The sequence below is a fragment of the Symphodus melops genome (assembly GCF_947650265.1).
Source record: "Symphodus melops genome assembly, chromosome: 11".
In the NCBI taxonomy this organism is placed as follows: Eukaryota; Metazoa; Chordata; class Actinopteri; order Labriformes; family Labridae; genus Symphodus; species Symphodus melops.
In genome coordinates, this window is record NC_136701.1 from 20,871,280 (window position 1) to 20,890,694 (window position 19,415).

Consider the following 19,415-nt stretch of genomic DNA (forward strand, 5'->3'; position numbering starts at 1 on the left):
AGCTGCCTCATCTTTACAGTTTCTGCCACAGTCTTCTTAATAATGTTTATTGTGTCTCTGCCTCCAGGGAAACACTCCTCCAGTGGTGGTGAACACTGACACACTCGATGGCTCCCCATATGTAAGGATTATGTTTAATCTGCCTTTTATTGTAGTATTATGTTAGGCTCACAGAACTAACCCAACAGCCTACAGTATATTCAGTGTGTATTGCCAGTAAATCCATTCATTTCCAAAGCATCCAGGTACGTCTTTGCCCATTGTTTCAGTTTTTCATCGAGATCCTTTTAATTCAAATTGGAATTCCCTTTTTTTTTTTTTTTTTTTTTTACATTTAACACACGAAACAATGAGATTCTCATTTCTATAAACCTTGAATGTGTTTTCATGAACTGCAAAGGATGAGAGAATGAGGCTTCTCGGAGTAAGTCTTACATCACAGAGCTGTGTTTTTGCACCACTACAGCAATAAGTGAAGTTGTTTTCTAGGTCAGCACTAAAAACAGTGAAGCCTGGATTCTTTAGATTCCTCTTCCTCGGAGACGTGCCTAATTGTAGAAGTAAAAAAAAAAAAAAAACTCATGTGTTGCAAAGTTTTACAGCCAGAAGATGAAATTAAAACAACCTGCAGGTACCACAAAGGTACATACAATGTATGTAAAAGAGAACAACGGTTTATTTTAGATCAAATTTAGCAGCATCATTTCTGGACATATATGTCAGTTGATTCATTAGTTTTGCTTGTATTGGACACAAGTTGTAAAACTTTGTATCTAAATGCTTTCATCATGTTTTACCTTTGGCACTATAAGCGACTAACTACGGTACATCTTCTGACAGGTAAATGGAACAGAAGGGGAAATCGAGTATGAGGAGATCACACTGGAGAGAGTGAGTGTGAGAAAAAGTTTGCTTTTCTTTTCTATGTGGTTTGAGACATTGTGCGGCTCTTTTCCACGCTGAATAACGTTGACGTGAATAACAAGGAGTCGTTCAAAACATTTGCTCCCGCAGGGTAACTCAGGCCTCGGCTTTAGCATAGCAGGAGGAACAGATAACCCCCATGTGGGAGACGACCCCAGCATCTTCATCACCAAAATCATACCTGGAGGAGCCGCAGCGCAGGACGGACGGCTCAGGTGAATCTGCACACACGCTGATCTACAAGAAACAACCCAGCAGGCTGCATGTGCATTCATGTTTCAACCTTCAGAAAGACTACAAGTCCTGCTCTCACACTAGAACCAGCTCAACCTCCCCAAAACATTTACTTTCATATTCAGTGTTAGAGACAACCAGAGCATCTGCTACAAGCAAACACACTTAAGAGGACAGGAACACACTCTTCATTTCCAGTCCAAAGTATTGTTCCACAGAACTACAGCCTCGGAAGTGTCCGACCTGTTCCACATCAAAGTTGCATCAGAAAGAAAATGCTTTTAAGATTCAAGATCAGGTCGTAGCCATTCACGCGGACTTGCGCAGATTTCAAAAAGAGGAGCAAGTGGAAGAGCAGCGGTGAATAAAAGGCACCGATCTCACAGCAAAGATTGGATGGTTTAAGACTAACACGAGCATCACATCATCAACAACTAAAAAAAAACACTGAATTAAAGGTCAGGTGAATTGACATTCTGTTGCAGCCGATTAAAACAGCAATATATGACTATTGTTTTGAATATTAGCAGGATTAAGAAATAATATTATTTCATCTATAGTGTGGAAATAAAGTGTATGTTCTGTCTCCCAGGATTTCTTTTCTCAAATGAATTACAGGCTTGAGCAGCAGCATAGGCGTCTTTCTCTTCCTCTTCTTTACAGTTGACCTATAAATGTCCATCTGGAAAGACTGCTGAGTCGAAAGCAGGCCTGGAGAAAACACTTACATATGCCTGAATGGAGAGGGTTTTTTTTTCTTTACTGTCTGCTTAGGGCAACATAAACAAAGTATCTTGAGGAAATACAAAAAAAAAAAAATCTTTCTCCTTGAAAGCCTTTCAGATGCTTTTTGGATGTTTTCTTTTTATGCTTATTTCAACACACTGAATGACTCAAGAGCCGCTGCTCATGCTTTTCTTGATACATCCTTGCAGATCAGACTGAAGAACCTCTTAAGGTTGATGAAAGTAGGATAGAAATCTGGGTTTCAAATTTCACACCCTGTGAGGGCAGAGTAAACGCCATATCACCTGTATATAAAACAGCTGGAAATAATCAGAATTTATTGGATATGTAAAGTTACAAACATGGATCTGTCATTCACAACAATCTGAAGCAGAAGGACAGCGATCAGTTGTAAAGGTTGACTGCAGCAAGATGATTGGCTCAATAAGAATTGTGGCAAAAGCCGATTGGTCCACGTGAAAGCGTGAAAGCCTCAAGAGAAGTAAAAGACGCAAAGACGAGAAGAAATAAGAAAGAGAAACCTTGAAGATCATTTTCCCAGTCAAATGTACGCTTCGTGAAAATTCATTTCTTAACTTAGACTGTTGCAGCCCTTCGACATATTTTAGTGTTAAAAATGTTTAATTTCATGTCCAGTCAAATCTATTTCTAACAGGTGAATAGAATAGAGATAAGTGGAGAGTTCAGACCTTTTAAGAGACAATCCGTGAGACTGAAAAAAGCTATTCCATTAAATTCTCTTTTCTTGAAACTCAGTTTTTCATTAACACACAGAATACTGTTTCACTTCGAGGATCAATTCCTCATCAATTTTCTAAAGAGTTCACACAAAAAGAACTCTACTGCAGCGCACCCTCCTGCTCGATCGATAGGAGGTGTTAATACCAACTTTAATATCAAACATTGATAGAACGGGCAAGGGCCAGATGTCTGCTGTCTGTAACTGATCCCAAATTTAGCTAAGGCTGAAGTTCGTCTGAGCCCTCTTGGAAAGTTTGACACCCAATTTATTGAGCAAAACTAAATCAGGTTGTGTATTTTCCCTCTCTTTATTCTTAGCGTGAACGACTGCATCCTATTTGTGAATGACGTTGACGTGAGAGAGGTGACACACAGCCAAGCTGTCGAGGCTCTTAAGGAGGCCGGTGCTATCGTACGCCTTTATGTTCTCCGCAGAAAACCAGCAGCAGAGAAAGTCACTGAAATCAAACTCATCAAAGGGCCTAAAGGTATGAGGAAGTGTGGATCGTTGTACAGCAATAACCGCTTTCTGTGTGGGCTCAGGGATTCTTTATACCCAGCTAAGCTTTGCCCTCTGGATTTAACAAAATCTGCTCCGTGTTAACCCATACCCTCTTTGCTCACTCTCTGCCTCTCTCATCACTCCCCTTTACAGGATTAGGTTTCAGCATTGCTGGAGGGGTGGGAAACCAGCATATACCAGGAGATAACAGTATCTATGTCACCAAGATCATTGAAGGTGGCGCGGCTCATAAAGACGGTCGTCTGCAAATTGGGGACAAGATCTTAGCAGTCGGTCACTCAAATGTAATAACACATAAACACGTGAATGATAATCTGTGACTGACAATTCAAGCACACAGACAGACATTTACACACTTACACGTCGTGCATATATTAGCAGCATTGATGCATCAACAGCCAAAATAAATTACAGCTGTAATTTTCCTCGCCTTAAATGACTTTCATTGAAATGGTAATAGGTGTGTAGGATGGGATCAATGTTCAGCTGTAGGACTGACTGCAAGGACACTGAAGCAGCAATCCTGCCATCTGCTGGAGAATAGAGACAGTGTTACAAAGCAGCTGATGGTGTGCTCAACACCAGCAACCTCAAAATGGTGCTTTGTTTCTACTAAATGGTGTCTGAGCAAATGCTTCACCTCTAAAAGTTCATGTGGAACACGGCAAAATGAATATGTTCTACATATCTATGAATATTTCAAAACTACATTTACAAACACAATGATGATCAATCATGTGGCACAGTGCTCTTAGATAATTATGACTGAAGTCTTTAGATACTACAGAATTATTGTATTGAAAGATTTGAGATACTTTTATTCAAGTACGCAATATATACAATGTCAAAAATGCTAATGATCATTTCTCTTATACATCTAGAGTGAGAAAATAATTCCTGATGAAGCCAAGTTAATCCCCATCCCATCTTTGACACAGTCACATTTATCAGAAATATATAAAAAATGTGTTAGTTACTGTAGGGTGGGCGGGATCCAGTGTTGACATTTAGAGCTTTGCAGTATGCGGTGGGAGATCCTGATGCGTTCCCCGCTCCTCTCAAATAACAGGTCAACAACGTGTGTCTGGAGGACGTGATGCATGAGGACGCAGTGGGGGCTCTGAAGAACACAGCCGAGGTGGTGTACCTCAGGGTGGCCAAGCCCAACAACTTGTACCTGACCAACTCCTACAACCCCCCAGACCTCACCAGCAGTAAGGAGAAAATATTTCAGCAGTGTTTATTTGGATTCTGAATTGCTATTTCTACGCGGCTTAACAAAAAAAGAACACATCCTCAGAAAATGTACTTTACTTTTAATGATGTATTTGTTGAATTGTAGCACACAGAGAAATGTTGAGTTGCGATCATGCCTTCTTCCTACATAACTACTAAAGATGACTGTGGAAGTTCTGAAATAATTCAAAGCGATGGTGAATAAATTCAAAGTTTTACTCTTCACAAACCCACTAAACTTATTGACCCCAAAAAACTGCTTGTTGAAAGTCTGTCCTTGAAGCAACTCAAACTAAACATGAAAACATATTTATTGTTATTGTAATTTTTTTATTTTTTTTTTCAAGTTTAATTGATGAATATATTCCTCAATTGCATTGTTTGGCTGAAAAGTCCTCTTTAAGCCGTGTTCAGACCTTACATTCCTCGGGTAAATGCATATATGCTGTAACCTATGGTTCCATGTTTTTTTCTTTTCAGCATATTCTCATATGGATACTGAACTCAGTCACCCCAACTATCTAGGATCAGATTACCCACAAGCCCTCACTCCCACATCACCTAGTCGATTTTCTCCTGTTCTGCATGGCATGATGGGAGATGATGATATCCCCAGGTGAGCATTAATGCTAAAGACAATCTTCACACAGATTTTGATCAGAAGTACGAGGTATTTGTTTTAGTAGGATTAGCGGTATTTGTATTTTAGGATTACTGATGACATGGCTGTTGTATTAATAATCGCTCCTCCGTCTTTTGTCCAGGGATCCTCGCAGAGTTTTGATTCACAGAGGCTCCACGGGTTTGGGATTTAACATTGTTGGAGGAGAGGACGGAGAAGGCATCTTTATCTCTTTCATTCTGGCAGGGGGACCGGCTGACCTCAGCGGAGAGCTGCACAAGGGCGATCAGATCCTCAGTGTAAAACATTGTTTAACTTCACAAAGCAGTCACACACACACACACACATTAATGAGGCATTTAGTGCACGTTTCAGTTTTAGTAGGTAATGCTTTTATGCTGCGTGTGTGTGTGTCAGGTGAACGGCGTGGACCTGCGTATGGCCACACATGAACAAGCAGCGGCAGCACTGAAGAACGCCGGACAGACGGTGACCATCATCGCTCAGTACAGGCCCGATGGTAAAGAAACACGGACTTTGTTGCCTTCCAAAACAATATTAACATACACTGTGTCCAAGCACACGGTCCGAGCATTAGATGTCACTTATTAACATGTACGGTCAGGCAGTCGCTGTTCACACTGCATCTGTTCAATATTTTGTCCTTTGCTCTGTAAACTTCAGTTTCACCTTCCACACATTATAAAATGGGGATGTTATATTTAAGGTGTCCAAAAGGGAAGGTGGTGTTTTGTATTAAAGAGCTATTAACTCAACAGTCAGGCTCAATACTAAACGGTTTGCAGTGAGCGAAATAAAGTCAAAGCACAACATTTTGTTGATCCAGATGTGGATATTAAATGTGCCATTACCTCCACTTCCAAAACGAACTAGATGTCTCTGTTGAGGGAGAAAAGTGAAAGGAAATCAAGCGTTTCCCTAATCGACACTTGTCGACTATCTCTTCCAGAACATTAGAAAGGAAAATACAAACGGGGCCTCAAGGTAAAAAGTGAGATCTATTGGCAAGTAAAGCCGTACTCACTACTCACGAGAGAACCGCGGCGAGCTCCCAAAGTTAGTGCTTAAAACAGTTTACAAGGGCGCTCTGAAATGGGAGAGACATTGTTCTCCATTCTCCCTGTTGAAAGTTGTTTTATTATCAGATGGACCTTGAAACTACTATTTAAAGTGGAAAAATAACTAGAGATGGGAGAGAGCCGATTTTGTATTGATATCGGGTCAGATATTGAAGTAATTTACGAAAAAGATTGATACTGTTGATACTGTTGCTGTAAATTGGATTGAAGCATTCTTATCACTTCCAGACGTTTAATGTGTTTCTTTTTCTCTGTTTTAGAGTACAGCCGTTTTGAGGCCAAGATCCATGACTTGAGAGAACAACTGATGAACAGCAGCATGGGCTCTGGGACCACAACGCTAAGGAGCAACCCAAAGAGAGGCTTCTACATCAGGTCACACTGAAAAGAAAGAATTAGCATCATAATAGTACTACTTGAAGTTTGCTCAATGAACAAACTTCAAGACAGGCCTGGATAAACACTATGAGCACACCAAATGTTTAAAAAGTACAACATGTAGAGAAATTAAATGACTAAGGCGTGTGCTTATTCTATGCGAGACTAAACTGATTGGTTGCCCTGCCTGACAAAGACTAAAGGCAACAGCTACTGGAGTGAACAGCAGTATATTTAAGCAATTACTTTCACTCACAAGATACTTCAAACACCAGTATGTTTCTTAACTATGACGTCCATCAAATGAGTAAGTGCACAGCACAGCGCATCAATATTTTGAGCAATTTTGCATCCATTTTAGATTTCTTACACGCTATATAAGATGCTGTATTCACCACAGTTTACAGGAAGAGATTCTGTGCTTATCATACAAACGCAAGTCCTCATCATGCCCAACATTCACAGCTATGACGGCAGTGCACTGTAAATAGCTTCTCACGCTCAAATGGTCTGTGCAAAATCAGTGACATTACTCACTTATAGTAGATCAACAATGTTTCAGCGCCATGAACAGCTCTACTGTAAAACAACTACAATATCAAAGAGAAAACACCACTCGGACCATCAACCAATCAAAACGGACACAATGACACAACCTTTCCAACAACAAAACCATGGCACAGCACAGAGTAAACAGAAAATGTTTCTTACCTTTGGATGAACTTCTTACTGGACTTTCTTTGGTGAAAATCTCCTTCAGAGCCAGTGGAAGTTTCTGGTTTTTTATACACCTGTTAGAAGAGCAGAAAGCAACACAGCTCACGTAGTGCCAACACAGTTTAAAACATGAAAAATATATTTATGTAATCCCAATCGTTAGTTATCCTCTGCTATTTTGTCAGCTTGTCAATGGGCAACTGATTGGGCCCCCCCCGCCAGCAGTCGGTCCCCCAAGGGCTGATAAACTTTAAACCACAGTAGCACGCACATTTCACACTGACAGTTGGAAACCTCCCTCAGTGGGTCCTGTCCTTACCCTGCTTAATAAAAGTCCCAGTATAAAAATTAAAAGAAATGATTAAAGAAAGTGTTATAGAGTTGAGACACTTGCAGACAGTGTCGGAGAGGCTCACAATTCATTTCTGCCGAAGGCCCCAACAGACTCTAGATTCGCCACTGCATTTTGTTTTACCTTCCTCGCACTTTTTTTAAATACCTTTCATATCCATCCAGCTTCTTCTGTGGCCTCTGTTTGTGGCAAAGTCATAATTGCATTTAAAAAAAAAAAAGACTGTTCATGACACTATCAGCATTTGAATTGGTGTTAAGTTAACTACTTCGGGAAAACCGAATCACTTAATATCTTTCTAACTTTACCGAAGTAATGTAACTGCCACCACACAACCTCGATTTTCCAAGTTTACCGTTACCATGGTTACACGGGTAAGCGCGTCTACCTCTGAACAGTAATGTTAACATCGCTGCATTTGAAGTTCTCTCTTCTGACAAATATACAGTTAAATTGTATAAATACAGTTAATGGATTTTAAAAACTGTCCCTGACATAGTTTTGTGATTCCGTACAAACAGGATTACTTTCCTGTCATGGTCTATCAAAAGTACCTGTTACAGGTAGCTGATGCCTTGCTACAAAGTAAACGTAGAGGCGACGACAGGGCAGGATAATTTCTTGACGACGGTTCGGCGGTATTGTTTTGTGCCAAAATAATAAGCTAACAAAACGCGCAGTCTTGAAGATGTGTACCTTAGATTTTATTTCTTCTTCCCTCAGCTGCTCTGCTCTCATGCATAGTGCTCAGGGCTGCCACTACTGGCTAGAAACAGTACTACATCAATAGTTATGTTGCAGAATGCTCTTGTCTCAGGTTTTCTTTTATCTTCATGGATTCTCCCTGGGTTTCTCTCAATTTATCAGATTCATTGCCACATTACATCTGCCTGGTTGCAACGATATTATTATTTCAGAAACAAAGGTATCTAGCTTTCCAATTAGGGCAACCTATACACATACTTTTACCTAAGAAACTTACATTGCAAGAAGCACTGTAAAAGTAGTTACAGTATGTAGTTTATGTTTTGTATTTTTAAACTGTCTTAATCTTGGAATTCTTAAAAAGAAGAAAAAAAAGTACATGAGGATTGATTAAAATGCTGCCACATATCATATCTTAAAAAGTTCTTCATTTATTGACGTTTCGTTTCTAATTCTTTCATCTGTCAGGGCCCTTTTTGACTATGATAAGACTGCAGACTGTGGCTTCCTCAGTCAGGCACTTGGATTCAAGTTTGGGGATGTGCTGCATGTGTTGGACTGTGGAGACGAGGAGTGGTGGCAGGCCCGTAAGGTCAGCCCCCAGAATGAGGCTGAAGAGGTTGGCTTCATCCCGAGCAAGCAAAGGTCAGACTTGACGCTGTGAGTGCGGGTGGGGTGACCCACCTTTCATTTTATTTCAAAAATTGATTAAAGAAGAAAAATCAAATAACTTATTGTGGAAAGTTTATGAGCCATTGTAGAGTGATTGTCAATGTTTTTTTATACCACCTCACCTTAACAGGATTGAAAGGAAAGAATGGTCTCGTGTTAACACCAAAGAGAGGGTATGTTTCTTTACACATCTTTCTGAACATGGGTTTCTCTCTTTAACGGCCTCCCAGTGTGTAAATTTCTGCTCTCTTTCTGTTTGCAGGACCATGGTCGAGACAGCCTGAGCACTCAGGGTAATTAGTATGAAGCATAAATGCTCTGTGTATTGACACTGCAGGCTGACATTTACAAATGTTACTGACTTGGACAGATTAGAATTAACACTGTAGTAATTGGCATTGACACAACAGCGCAGGACCATAATTCGCTGGCATGCACACATATCTTATTTACATAGACTTCATGTAAATGTTTCTGTATGTGCATAGTAGCCAGGCACACTCTGTGGGATCCTGTTCTGTGTATTCATGGGAAGATGAATCACTCAATTGAAGGTGCAAGTAGCAGCGCATCTTGTAACTGCCAATATCCGCAGCCGCAGCGCAGCACCGTCTCTAACTTTAACCTCACCACCAGTTTGTGGACATTAGACACACTGCCAAATGTGAACACAAGCACTTATTGTTGACATTTCCTCTTGACTGTAAGCCAAAGCGGGCCTCACCTCAAACACAGTCATGTGTTTACCCTCCTTTTGTTATAACCACATCTGATGGAACAATTGAAATATTAGTAGTCTGATACAATTTTTCTTCTAAATACCAATCTCATTATTTAGACTCAGGCACTGGCCGTATTGAAGAACCTTTCTGACACTAGTGCAATAACAGCACATGTCCTTCACAGCTGTTAATCATTTTATCCTCAGTTATACATAGCCATTAAGTGTGTGATAAAAAAAAAAAACATTACTCCGAAACCTTCAAGTACCATCACATGTTAATAATCAAAGTAATAATTTACCTTGAATCAGTGTTTCTGTGCTTCTCTAAGAAAGTAGTTGCTTGTTGAAACTACATTAGATATTGTTCTTGGTGTGCATGAGAATGTTTTAAAGTAGAATAAAACAGTGGATTCTTTTCAGGGGGGTAGTTAATAATGATATTGGAGCGTTATGTTGACAGTCCTACCTGAAAATACCTGATAAAGCTTTTTTGGCATTAGCCGAGGTATATCCGGGACTAATATTTCAGTTACTGGAATTGGAACAACTCTACTCTCAAATAAATGCAAACATGGCGAACGATAAAACCCAGCTGTCATTATAATAGCAAAAAGAAACCTGGGCTGAATGTGTCTGTGTTCTGTCCTCAGGGAGAGATAAAACCTCACACAGTTATGAAACTGTCACCCAAGTTGAAGGTAAGGTTATAAAGAAGTCCATTATAGAGAATCTCATATTGGAGTTCATTTTGTTTTTATTTCCCCTCTCTGAACGCTTCGACTCTTCCCCCTTTCTCTCCAGTTCATTATGCGAGGCCCATCATCATTCTGGGTCCCGTCAAAGACAGGATAAATGATGACCTGTTGTCTGAGTTCCCTGATAAGTTTGGATCTTGTGTTCCCCGTAAGTAATTATGCTGTCGCTCATAGAGCTTCGCTGGTTTTCATTTGATGTCACCCCTGCCACCTGTAGCCATTTTTGGTTGATGTCTGCATTATACAACCCTCTCAGGGGAGTAATTGTTTTGATTTTGAGATTAAAAGCGGGGTTCGAGTGTCAGTGCTGCTTTTATTACTCTGTTCTTTGCCTGACAGACACAACGCGGCCTAAGAGGGAGTATGAGGTGGATGGGCGGGACTATCACTTTGTGTCGTCACGGGAACAGATGGAGAAGGATATCCAGAGCCATCGGTTTATCGAAGCCGGCCAGTACAACAGTCACCTGTATGGCACAAGCGTCCAGAGTGTTCGGGAGGTGGCTGAACAGGTACACAGCATCACATATTAGCGGGATATAATATAGAATTAATAACAATGTTAGAATTATTTCGAATATGTTTTCAAAATCCCGCTTCGCATTTTCTAATAAGTAATTATCTGTACTTAAATTATGCAAACAAGCAAAAAAGTTTAAAAAACTAATCAATGATCAGAAATAAAGCTTAGACGCTGTTATATTTCGGGATACACGTCGATTTAACAACCACTGATGTTCTTAATTCAAGAAGATGTGACTAAAATCCTCGTAGATAACAAGTAATCCTTATCCTTTCATTACATGTGTGCACGAGCAGCAGGGGAAACACTGCATCCTGGACGTGTCAGCCAATGCTGTGCGCAGACTACAAGCAGCTCAGCTTCATCCCATCGCCATCTTTGTCCGGCCAAAATCACTGGAGAATGTCCTGTAAGTATTGTTAAACTGTTTTTAAATGTTTGTTTTTAAAACAGTAGTAGAATTAAGCTTGGGGTGGGAATTGCAGGGAAACTCAAGATGTGATTCCCCGTAGAGAAAGTGGACCTGGAGGAAGATCAATCATACAATGATTCATCACTGTTAAGGAGTCGTAAAGTGGTGACGCAGTGAGGCGGACTTGAAGGAAAATCTGTTTAGAGTGTCCCTTTTATTGTGATAATATTCATATTCAGAAATTTGATAGTTGTACTACACGAGTCAGGACAACAAAGTCAAGGCTCGAAACTAAAGTTGATCTTGATTCACCATCATGGCCCCTTGACTTTGGCACGACCTGCAGAATCTGTCACTTCTTTTAAATCATTTCCTAAAACACTCTTTTAGAGATACACCCCAACCCCTTGTTTTCGCCTCTCATTGTTTGTTTTTCTTATTGTTTCCGTCTCTTTTAATTGCCCATATCTTCTTTCATCTTTGATCCTCTTTGTCTTAGTTCATGTAGATGGGTTAATGTATTTGTTCTCCTGATGTATGGCTTAGTATGTTGCTCTGGTTTTGTATGTCTGATGCTGTTGTTTTTTGCTGTGAGTTCTTGTGTATGCCTCTGCATCTTTGCCAAAGCATTTTATAAACTCCTGTTTTTAAAAGTGCTGTACCAATTAAAGCTATGATTAATAACTATATCACTGTATCTTTGTCAACTATGAATGTGCAAAGGAAAATAAGTGACGTTTCTGTGCTGATGTATACAGAGAGATCAACACCCGCCTGACAGAGGAGCAGGCCAGGAAAGGGATGGACCGAGCCCTCAAACTAGAGCAAGACTTCTTAGAGTGTTTCTCAGGTGAGTTCAGAAACATTCAGACATTATGTTTATATAGCAAAGTTATATCCTGTCCCGTCTGCACAGGATGCTAACCTGCTGTCATTTACTCTCCTTAATGGTTTAATGGCAGCATCAGACAGTAAACCTGAGCTGATAAACATGGTTGACCAATTGTTCTATTTGATATGAAGAAGTTTTTTATAATAAGGCCTTGATTTTATGATGATAGATAGATGATAGATTAAAGAAGCAAACCACCGGTGCTTGGTTGTTGTAAACGTTTTTCAATTTACATGTCCTCTTTTTTTTCTTGCATTCTATGTCTTAAACAAATAACAAAAGATCAAGCAGGCCGTCTGCACAAAGACAAACCAAACTTTTCCATGTTCTTGCTGCATTCGTTAAGAACGAAAAGAAAAGCCTTCTGGGAGGACTTGGGGCATTTTAACATTTAAGAGACATTTTTAGGGCAAATCTCAGCAGTCTACTGAATATGAATGTCTGGCTTCCTCACAAATCCAGTGGTGTCTACGATTTAAAACAAACGGGGAACAGCTGTCATTTGTGACATTTATTCAACTGCTGTGTGAGGCTGAATAAATACGTGGGCGATCTTGCAAAAAAATACATACATAATGGGTGGCTTTGCCTTTTGTAAACACTGTGATTCACACAATTTTGTAAATGTATGCATATAATTAAATTGGAATCATAATGTATTATTTGCTCACATTTACTTGCAAACGCATCGGAAGGAAACTCCGTTTTGTCTCTCTTCTTATTCTTTATCTTTTTTCCTTTGTCTGTGTCATTTGGTCTTTGGCTCTTTGTTGTTTTCCTCATTGTTTTCTCTCCATCCTGCAGCTGTCGTGGAAGGGGACAGCTTTGAAGAGGTCTATCACAAAGTAAAGACAGTGATCGAGGAGCAATCAGGGCCTTACATCTGGATTCCCACTCGGGAGAGGCTGTGATGCTGCGCCCGCCAACCCCACCCCCCTCCTTTTCCTCCTCACAACCACCGATTGACACACCACCCTTCACCCTCACAGCGGAGCCAGCCTCGCCTGCCTGCCCGCCTGTCTGTCCTCCAGCAAAGTCAGTGCTTAGGCAATCACTGGGAATGACACAGAGAGACTAATACATACTAAGACAAACACGGGAAGTGACACGGCGAGGAAAAGAAGGATACCAAAACAGAGACTCTGAGACGGATGCGGACGCAGTAATTAGACAGAAAGAGACTGAGAGAAAGACTTAATTAATGTTCTACTTTAATGAGCCAGGATTGAGTGTTGAGGCCCCGTTTACACTTGGCATTAAAATGCATCTTGGCTTCAAGGACAGCTTTAAATACATCTGTTAGTGCTTAAAAACTGAGGATGCAAATGTCCTTAACAAAGCAGTTTAAGCTCAACTTTGGGTGTGCTTTTTTTCCCCCCGACACCAAACAGATCAAAATCCAATCTTCTGCTATTATTTGAAGGATCTCAGATGCATTCTAATGCAAGGTGTGAACTGCAGGCCATCTCACCTGGATCTCAACAAGCCTTGATATATCTTATACCTTAACAGGGCTAGAAAGAGGGTGAGCGGAGGTAGTATAAAACCACCTCACCCTCCTCAGCCCTCTCGAGTCTCATGTCTTTCTTGAACACCTCCAGCCACTTATGTCTGACATGGAGGTGCCCCAAAAGACTCTGGCCCCTCTTTTTATATCACCTCCTGGCTTTTTCTCCTCATCCTCCTCCTCCTGTCAGCGCTGCCTTGTTTCAGGACAGGGACGGAGGAAGACCGAGAAAGAGGCGTCCAGATCCCGCAGAGTCCCTTTTGACGCGGATTCATTTCTCAGTAGTAAGACCTTTTTGAGATCACCTCAGCGATGGAGACGGACATTTGCTCAATCACTCATGTTGAATATCGCCAGGCATTATTTAGAGGCAGTTTAAATAATTATAATGATAAAAACTCATATGCTGAATTTGTGCATGCATCCTCAAAGACAATGGTGACGGGAGTGAAAACGAGGGAAAAATCTGACGAAAAAAAAAAAGAAAAAAGAGAAGAAAGGTGAATAATTTGGGTGGGGACTCCACCTTCATATAGTGGAGAGGGGTTTTTTTAGCATGAAGGAAGAAAAGAAGTGAGACACCTTCATGAGAAAAGGTCATGAGAGGCCGGTCCTGAGCACAGTAACTGCTCCGACACTTTGGCCTCTGCTCTCTTATGCACACACTCACGCACCCACCCACTCTCACACCCATCCACACACACACACACACACACACAAACACGTAGAGTTGTATCCTCTGCTGTAACCTAGCACACTCCTGTACAGAAGGAGGGACTGGCTGTTCTGGGCTGCTTGTCAGCATTCAGAATGAATGTTATCTCTCGGCACAAACAGCAGAACTCACAGATCACTCTTCCAGAAGAATCCCTCAGCCGCAGACGTACACACTGTTTCCACTGGCCGCAGTAACAAAAACAAACAAAAAAGAAGCCATTGCGTGTGTGTGTGTGCGTGTGTCTGTGTGTGCTTGCGTGTCTGGTGCGTGTATGTGCACGTGGGTCTCGTGTGTGTGCGCAGATGTGTGGAAACTCCTCTGTGTTGGAGGATTAGGTCTTCTTTTATTCTCTCTCTTCCACTGTTTCTCTGCTTCTTTCTCCCTCTTGTGTCCGCACCAGTTAAAGCTAAATCATGTTGAACAAATAAAATGCCTATATATATAGATATAAATATAAATAGGAATATAAATATATATATATATATATCTTTTTTATAACAATTTCTAACGGGACTAAGTCTGTAAAAATCAACATCCCCAGACAATATTCCATGGATTTCTTTGGGTAATATTGCAGCTCGGTTGTTGGATTTACTCACGTTCCCATTTTATTGTTGCAGCAAAAAGCTACACAGAAATAACTGAAGCGTTCACACCGATGTAAAGCAGACCTCACAGCGTTCAACTGACATATATGACTTGTTCTTGTGTATGTTGAACTGAAACACATGTACAATACAGCTGTGTGTGTGCGACTGCGTTTGATGCTTGTGTGTGTGTGTGTGTGTGTGTGTGTGTGTGTAACGAATGACCTGAAATATAAATGATACTATATGAAAAATATCTATCCTTTATAGCATCTATTGCTGGTGATAATGTATAATACATAAATGGGCGGTGTGTGTATGTGCGTGCGTGAGAGCGAGAGAGTGAGACACGTATGTGGAGACGTAGTGCAATACTGCTATGATGTTATGCAATGAAGAAGGTTTTACTTGAGTGTCAAAGATTAAAACAGTATTTATAAAGTTTGCACTGACGGCATTTCATGCCACAGGTATCAACAAGATAAAGTGATGAGCTAAAGCAAATGAATTCACAAGGTTTTCAAAGCATGTGTTTGTATTTACTTATAATTTGTTCTGAATTATAAGAGTCAAGGTGGAAGTATTGATGGAAGTGACCCTTCATATTTATTGTTTGTTTCCTTTTTGCTCACTTGCTTCTCAAGCTTGTGAATGACAAATATCAATTTCAGTTTGTGTTCTTTAATTAGAGATGTCACCGGTTCCATCTCAAGTCTGTATATTTTATTTTTCACATGGAGAGAGCTTCGGGGTCCTGGCCAGGAATGCTGTAAATATAAATGGTGAGATGTTGGAGTGTTGTGTGGCTTTAGGTTCAGGTGTGCACACTGCTGAACTGATGCAAGTACAGAATCCATCCGAGCCACAGCCCAGTATAACTGCTCAAACACAGAAAAACAACATCTGCACACAGACACACACACACACACTCAGACACACGAAGATATCAGCACATCCATTTACATTTACACATTGAGAGAACCACAGAAACAACACATGACAACACATCCATGAATGGAGTAATATGTTTTCAATTTCTTTATTTGAGGGTTCAATGTATTTCTTAATCTCTCTCTCTCAGCCATCCGTATCATAGTGTGATATTCCTTATAAAAAATATATGAATTTTTACAGAAAAGACTGATTACAAAGTTACAACAGAGTCAACTGATGCAGAAAAATATATTTAACAATGACAATATCAAGCAAAATAAAATGTTCCAGTTCAGTGAAGCGCTTGTTGTAAATCAGCTATAAAATAATAAAATGAATTTAAAAATGCTTTCTGAAAATGGTCTCGACAGTCTTGTTTATTTGTTTGCTTTGTGTGTGTGTGTGTGTGTGTGTGTGTGTGTGTGTGTGTGCGTGTATATGTGTGTGTGTGTGTGTGTGTGTGTGTGTGTGGGTGGGTGGGGGGAGGGGGGGGTGTCAAGAAACAACACTTTGACCAGCAGAGGGCACTCATTGTCCATTTTTCGTGGCTTACACAAGCTCCTCGAAGCTGCATTTGCACATTCAGTACTTGCTCTGGCTCTGATTTGCCCGTCGCTCCCCTTCCTCCCCCTCTCTCATCAGGGGAACCATTTTCTCTTTAGAAAAGCACACAGTGAGGACCCTCTCCTCTTCTTAAGCATGTGAACGCGTACATTATCCACAGCTTGTTTGTGGCTTTCCCTGTGGTAGCTTGTTGCATCTACTATATGCTTCATCTTTTCCATTTTTGGAGACAAGATTTGTGATGAAAAAGTACAGACACAAAACATAGTATGTACCAAAAGACAGAATGTAAGATTTGACCGCAAACAACCTTTGTTTTTGTTTTCATATAAATGAGATGTTCACTAGAGTTGGTGATTTGTTATTTTCTGTCAAGAGTGAGCTAACACTAAAACACTGTATTAACTACATCACAAAAGACTGTTTGACATCAATTCTAATATCAAGGGTTTCGTCATGCTGCTTTAAAATCATACTCTAACTCTAAGAAGGCTACTGTGGTGTTAGCAAGATCAAACCTGCAAGACAGTTAGTTATTCAAAGTCCTGACTTTCAAAGCTTCAATATATCCTAAATTATTCCAGATTATTTTATAGCTGATGTAGACTGAAAAAAATGCAGTCTAGAGTTGAAACTGTCACTCTGCATAAACATTTTGAAGACCTTTAACAGGCAGAGACAGCCTAAAATAGGATTCATTTCCCACATTTAAACTTGTGTACGGTTGAAATAAGACATGTGTATTTTAAGGGGATTGAATGAACGAAGTAAAAAAAAAAAAAATATCATCCTTTTCTCCATTTTCTAAACAACTTTTTCAAGGTTGTTCAGGATTAGGTATGTCACTCTCAAAAACATCAATCACATGATTGACCAAAGCCAGGCCCCTTCTGTTGGATGTGATAGAAAGGATTTGAAAAGGGGAAGGGAAGAATATCCATCAAAGGTCATCTAAGACCTTAGAACCATCGGGTTGCTTCGATCCATGTGTTTTTGTTATCCTCCTGTCAGCCATTAACAGGTGTCTCCTCCATACCCAGTATTTAATGGTTCTACCCAAGCTGCTGGAATAAAGGACAGTTGGATCCTAAAACAAGACAGATGCCCAGCAGATGGATTATTGTAAAACTCGCCAAAGCAATGTGGTTACTTCAAAATTAGAACACCAAGTTTCCTCCTAATTAAGCAACCAACTCATTGGATTTAACTCTCTTATCATTCAAGTGATTCATGTTTTGAAAACAATCCATTGCAGGCCCCCAGTTTCACTGCCAGGGTGGGCGGTCATTTAAATATAAGCAGGGATGAGAAACAACTGCAACCAACTGGAATAATTTAATCAAGCCAGCGACTTAACCAAATCTCACTCCAAACACAATGACAGGAGGAAGCAGGCAGAGTGAAAATTAGCAGGATCATTTTTAAACAGCCGGATCTCACAACTGTAAAAAGGGATCAAGGTGTTCTATCACTGTATTACTGGCAATTATCTGAAGCCTGTTTCACAAAAGGCTATAGTAATGCAATAATACTGTACCTGTGTGGGTCTGCTGCAGGGGTCCAGAGCGACACCGACAGGGCTGGATGTAGATAAAAGAGGAGCTCACTCTTGTGTCTTGCCAAAGCTGGAAAAAAAACACAAAGCTGAGAATACTCTCAAGGCGTTAAACGTGACCTCAAAACCGCTCACATGCTTCTGGAAGGGAAACCGGTAAAGGCAATGTGCAGCGTGTTTACAGTACATGGTGGCCATTTTCTTTTGCAGTCACACTTTTTTGTGGAGAGTGTTATGTTGAAACCATTTTCACTACTGGTTTAAATGTTTAAAGTTGTATTAATGTCAATATTCTAAAATTCAAAAATGTTTAGAAATCAAATGAGAAGTGATAATGTGTGTGGACATATTTCTTAGTAAAACAACATATTCGATAAGTCATTATTGTCAGAAATCAGCTTAAAATGAATGCATATCTTATCGGAGCCTTCAGGCTCACCTTTAAACATAATGTTGAAGACCATCACACTGACGTGCCTATTGTGTGGATTTCTAGATCACCAGATAATTATCTTGTTACCAGAAGAAAATAAGTTTGTTAGCAACGAGATAATGAGATCAATCAAACCCATTATGTGAGGAAAACCAACTTTGTTATCCCACGATAACAAGAAAAATAAGTTGAGCTCTTGGGAAAACAATGGAAATAAACTTGTTATCACAGGAAAACCAGAATATGATCTCAAGGTAACTAGACAACTTGAGAACTTGAGATAACAAGCAGAAATCAGTTTTCATCACAGGAAATGGACTGAAAGATTGAGAGTTATGAATCAATTCTTGCTTCGAGCTTTTATACTCTTCTCAAAATACATTCTCAAACATTGTAAGGATGTAGGATGGATGTTTTAAATTCCAACTGTATTGTGTGCCCACTTCAGCACTAAATTATTCTCTTTACAAACAAAAGATATTTGGGGAAACTGCCCTGTGGTCTCAGGTGCTCATCAGAGCTGTGTTATGAAAGAGTAGGTTGCGCTTCCTTTGTGTGCGCTTTCAGATTGGTTCACTTGGTCTTCAGCACATATTTAAGTCTTTGGACAAGGTAATCCTTTTAGGTCCAAATGATTTCTTGGAGTTTCCATAACTGAAGGACAGCGTCTCATTGCCTTCACTAAGCTATTTCAATCAGTCTATTGCACACTTTGGCAACACATATGAGGTTGTCAGCATCATTTGTTATCTTCATTACAAGGCGACAGCTACAGCCTGGAGTAGTGGATCAAACACAAATCCCTTCCATGTTCATATTTTATTATTAATTTCAGCCTGCTGCGTCTTCTGCTCACAGATT

At 40.2% G+C, this 19,415-nt stretch overlaps 2 protein-coding genes across 7 annotated transcripts in view; one reads left to right on the top strand and one right to left on the bottom strand.

Annotated features, from left to right (window-relative positions):
- zbtb20 (zinc finger and BTB domain containing 20) overlaps nt 1-8,535 on the bottom strand; it is an 86,487-nt gene extending 77,952 nt beyond the window's left edge. The window contains exons 1-3 of one of the 5 annotated variants that reach the window (XM_079356207.1): nt 8,129-8,263; nt 7,722-7,753; nt 7,217-7,296 (exon numbers count right to left, since the gene is read on the bottom strand). The gene's annotated coding sequence lies outside the window, so the exon portion shown is untranslated. The other 4 variants (XM_079356209.1, XM_079356211.1, XM_079356210.1 and 1 more) reach the window with 4 other exon arrangements.
- dlg4a (discs, large homolog 4a) lies at nt 3,342-16,361 on the top strand. 2 transcript variants are annotated; one of them, XM_079356218.1, is made up of 15 exons: nt 3,342-3,453; nt 4,239-4,383; nt 4,886-5,021; nt 5,170-5,326; nt 5,445-5,547; nt 6,388-6,502; nt 8,748-8,939; nt 9,082-9,124; nt 9,214-9,244; nt 10,326-10,373; nt 10,477-10,578; nt 10,770-10,942; nt 11,250-11,362; nt 12,124-12,215; nt 13,062-16,361. In XM_079356218.1, exons 2-15 carry the CDS (start codon nt 4,266-4,268, stop codon nt 13,166-13,168), a joined length of 1,530 nt encoding a protein of 509 aa, XP_079212344.1. In that variant the 5' UTR covers nt 3,342-3,453; nt 4,239-4,265; the 3' UTR covers nt 13,169-16,361. The 2 variants fall into 2 exon arrangements, with proteins under 2 accessions (XP_079212344.1, XP_079212345.1); XM_079356219.1 differs by having other exon boundaries at nt 8,748-8,924.
- The last annotated feature ends 3,054 nt before the right edge of the window (nt 16,362-19,415 follow it).

Bases quoted from the DNA above. Each gene is read 5' to 3' on its own strand.
- dlg4a (XM_079356218.1), top strand. From the start codon at position 4,266: ATGCATGAGGACGCAGTGGGGGCTCTGAAGAACACAGCCGAGGTGGTG. The intron at 9,245-10,325 runs GTAATTAGTATG...TTCTGTCCTCAG, and splicing joins AGACAGCCTGAGCACTCAGG to GGAGAGATAAAACCTCACAC. The intron at 10,943-11,249 runs GTACACAGCATC...GTGCACGAGCAG, and splicing joins TTCGGGAGGTGGCTGAACAG to CAGGGGAAACACTGCATCCT.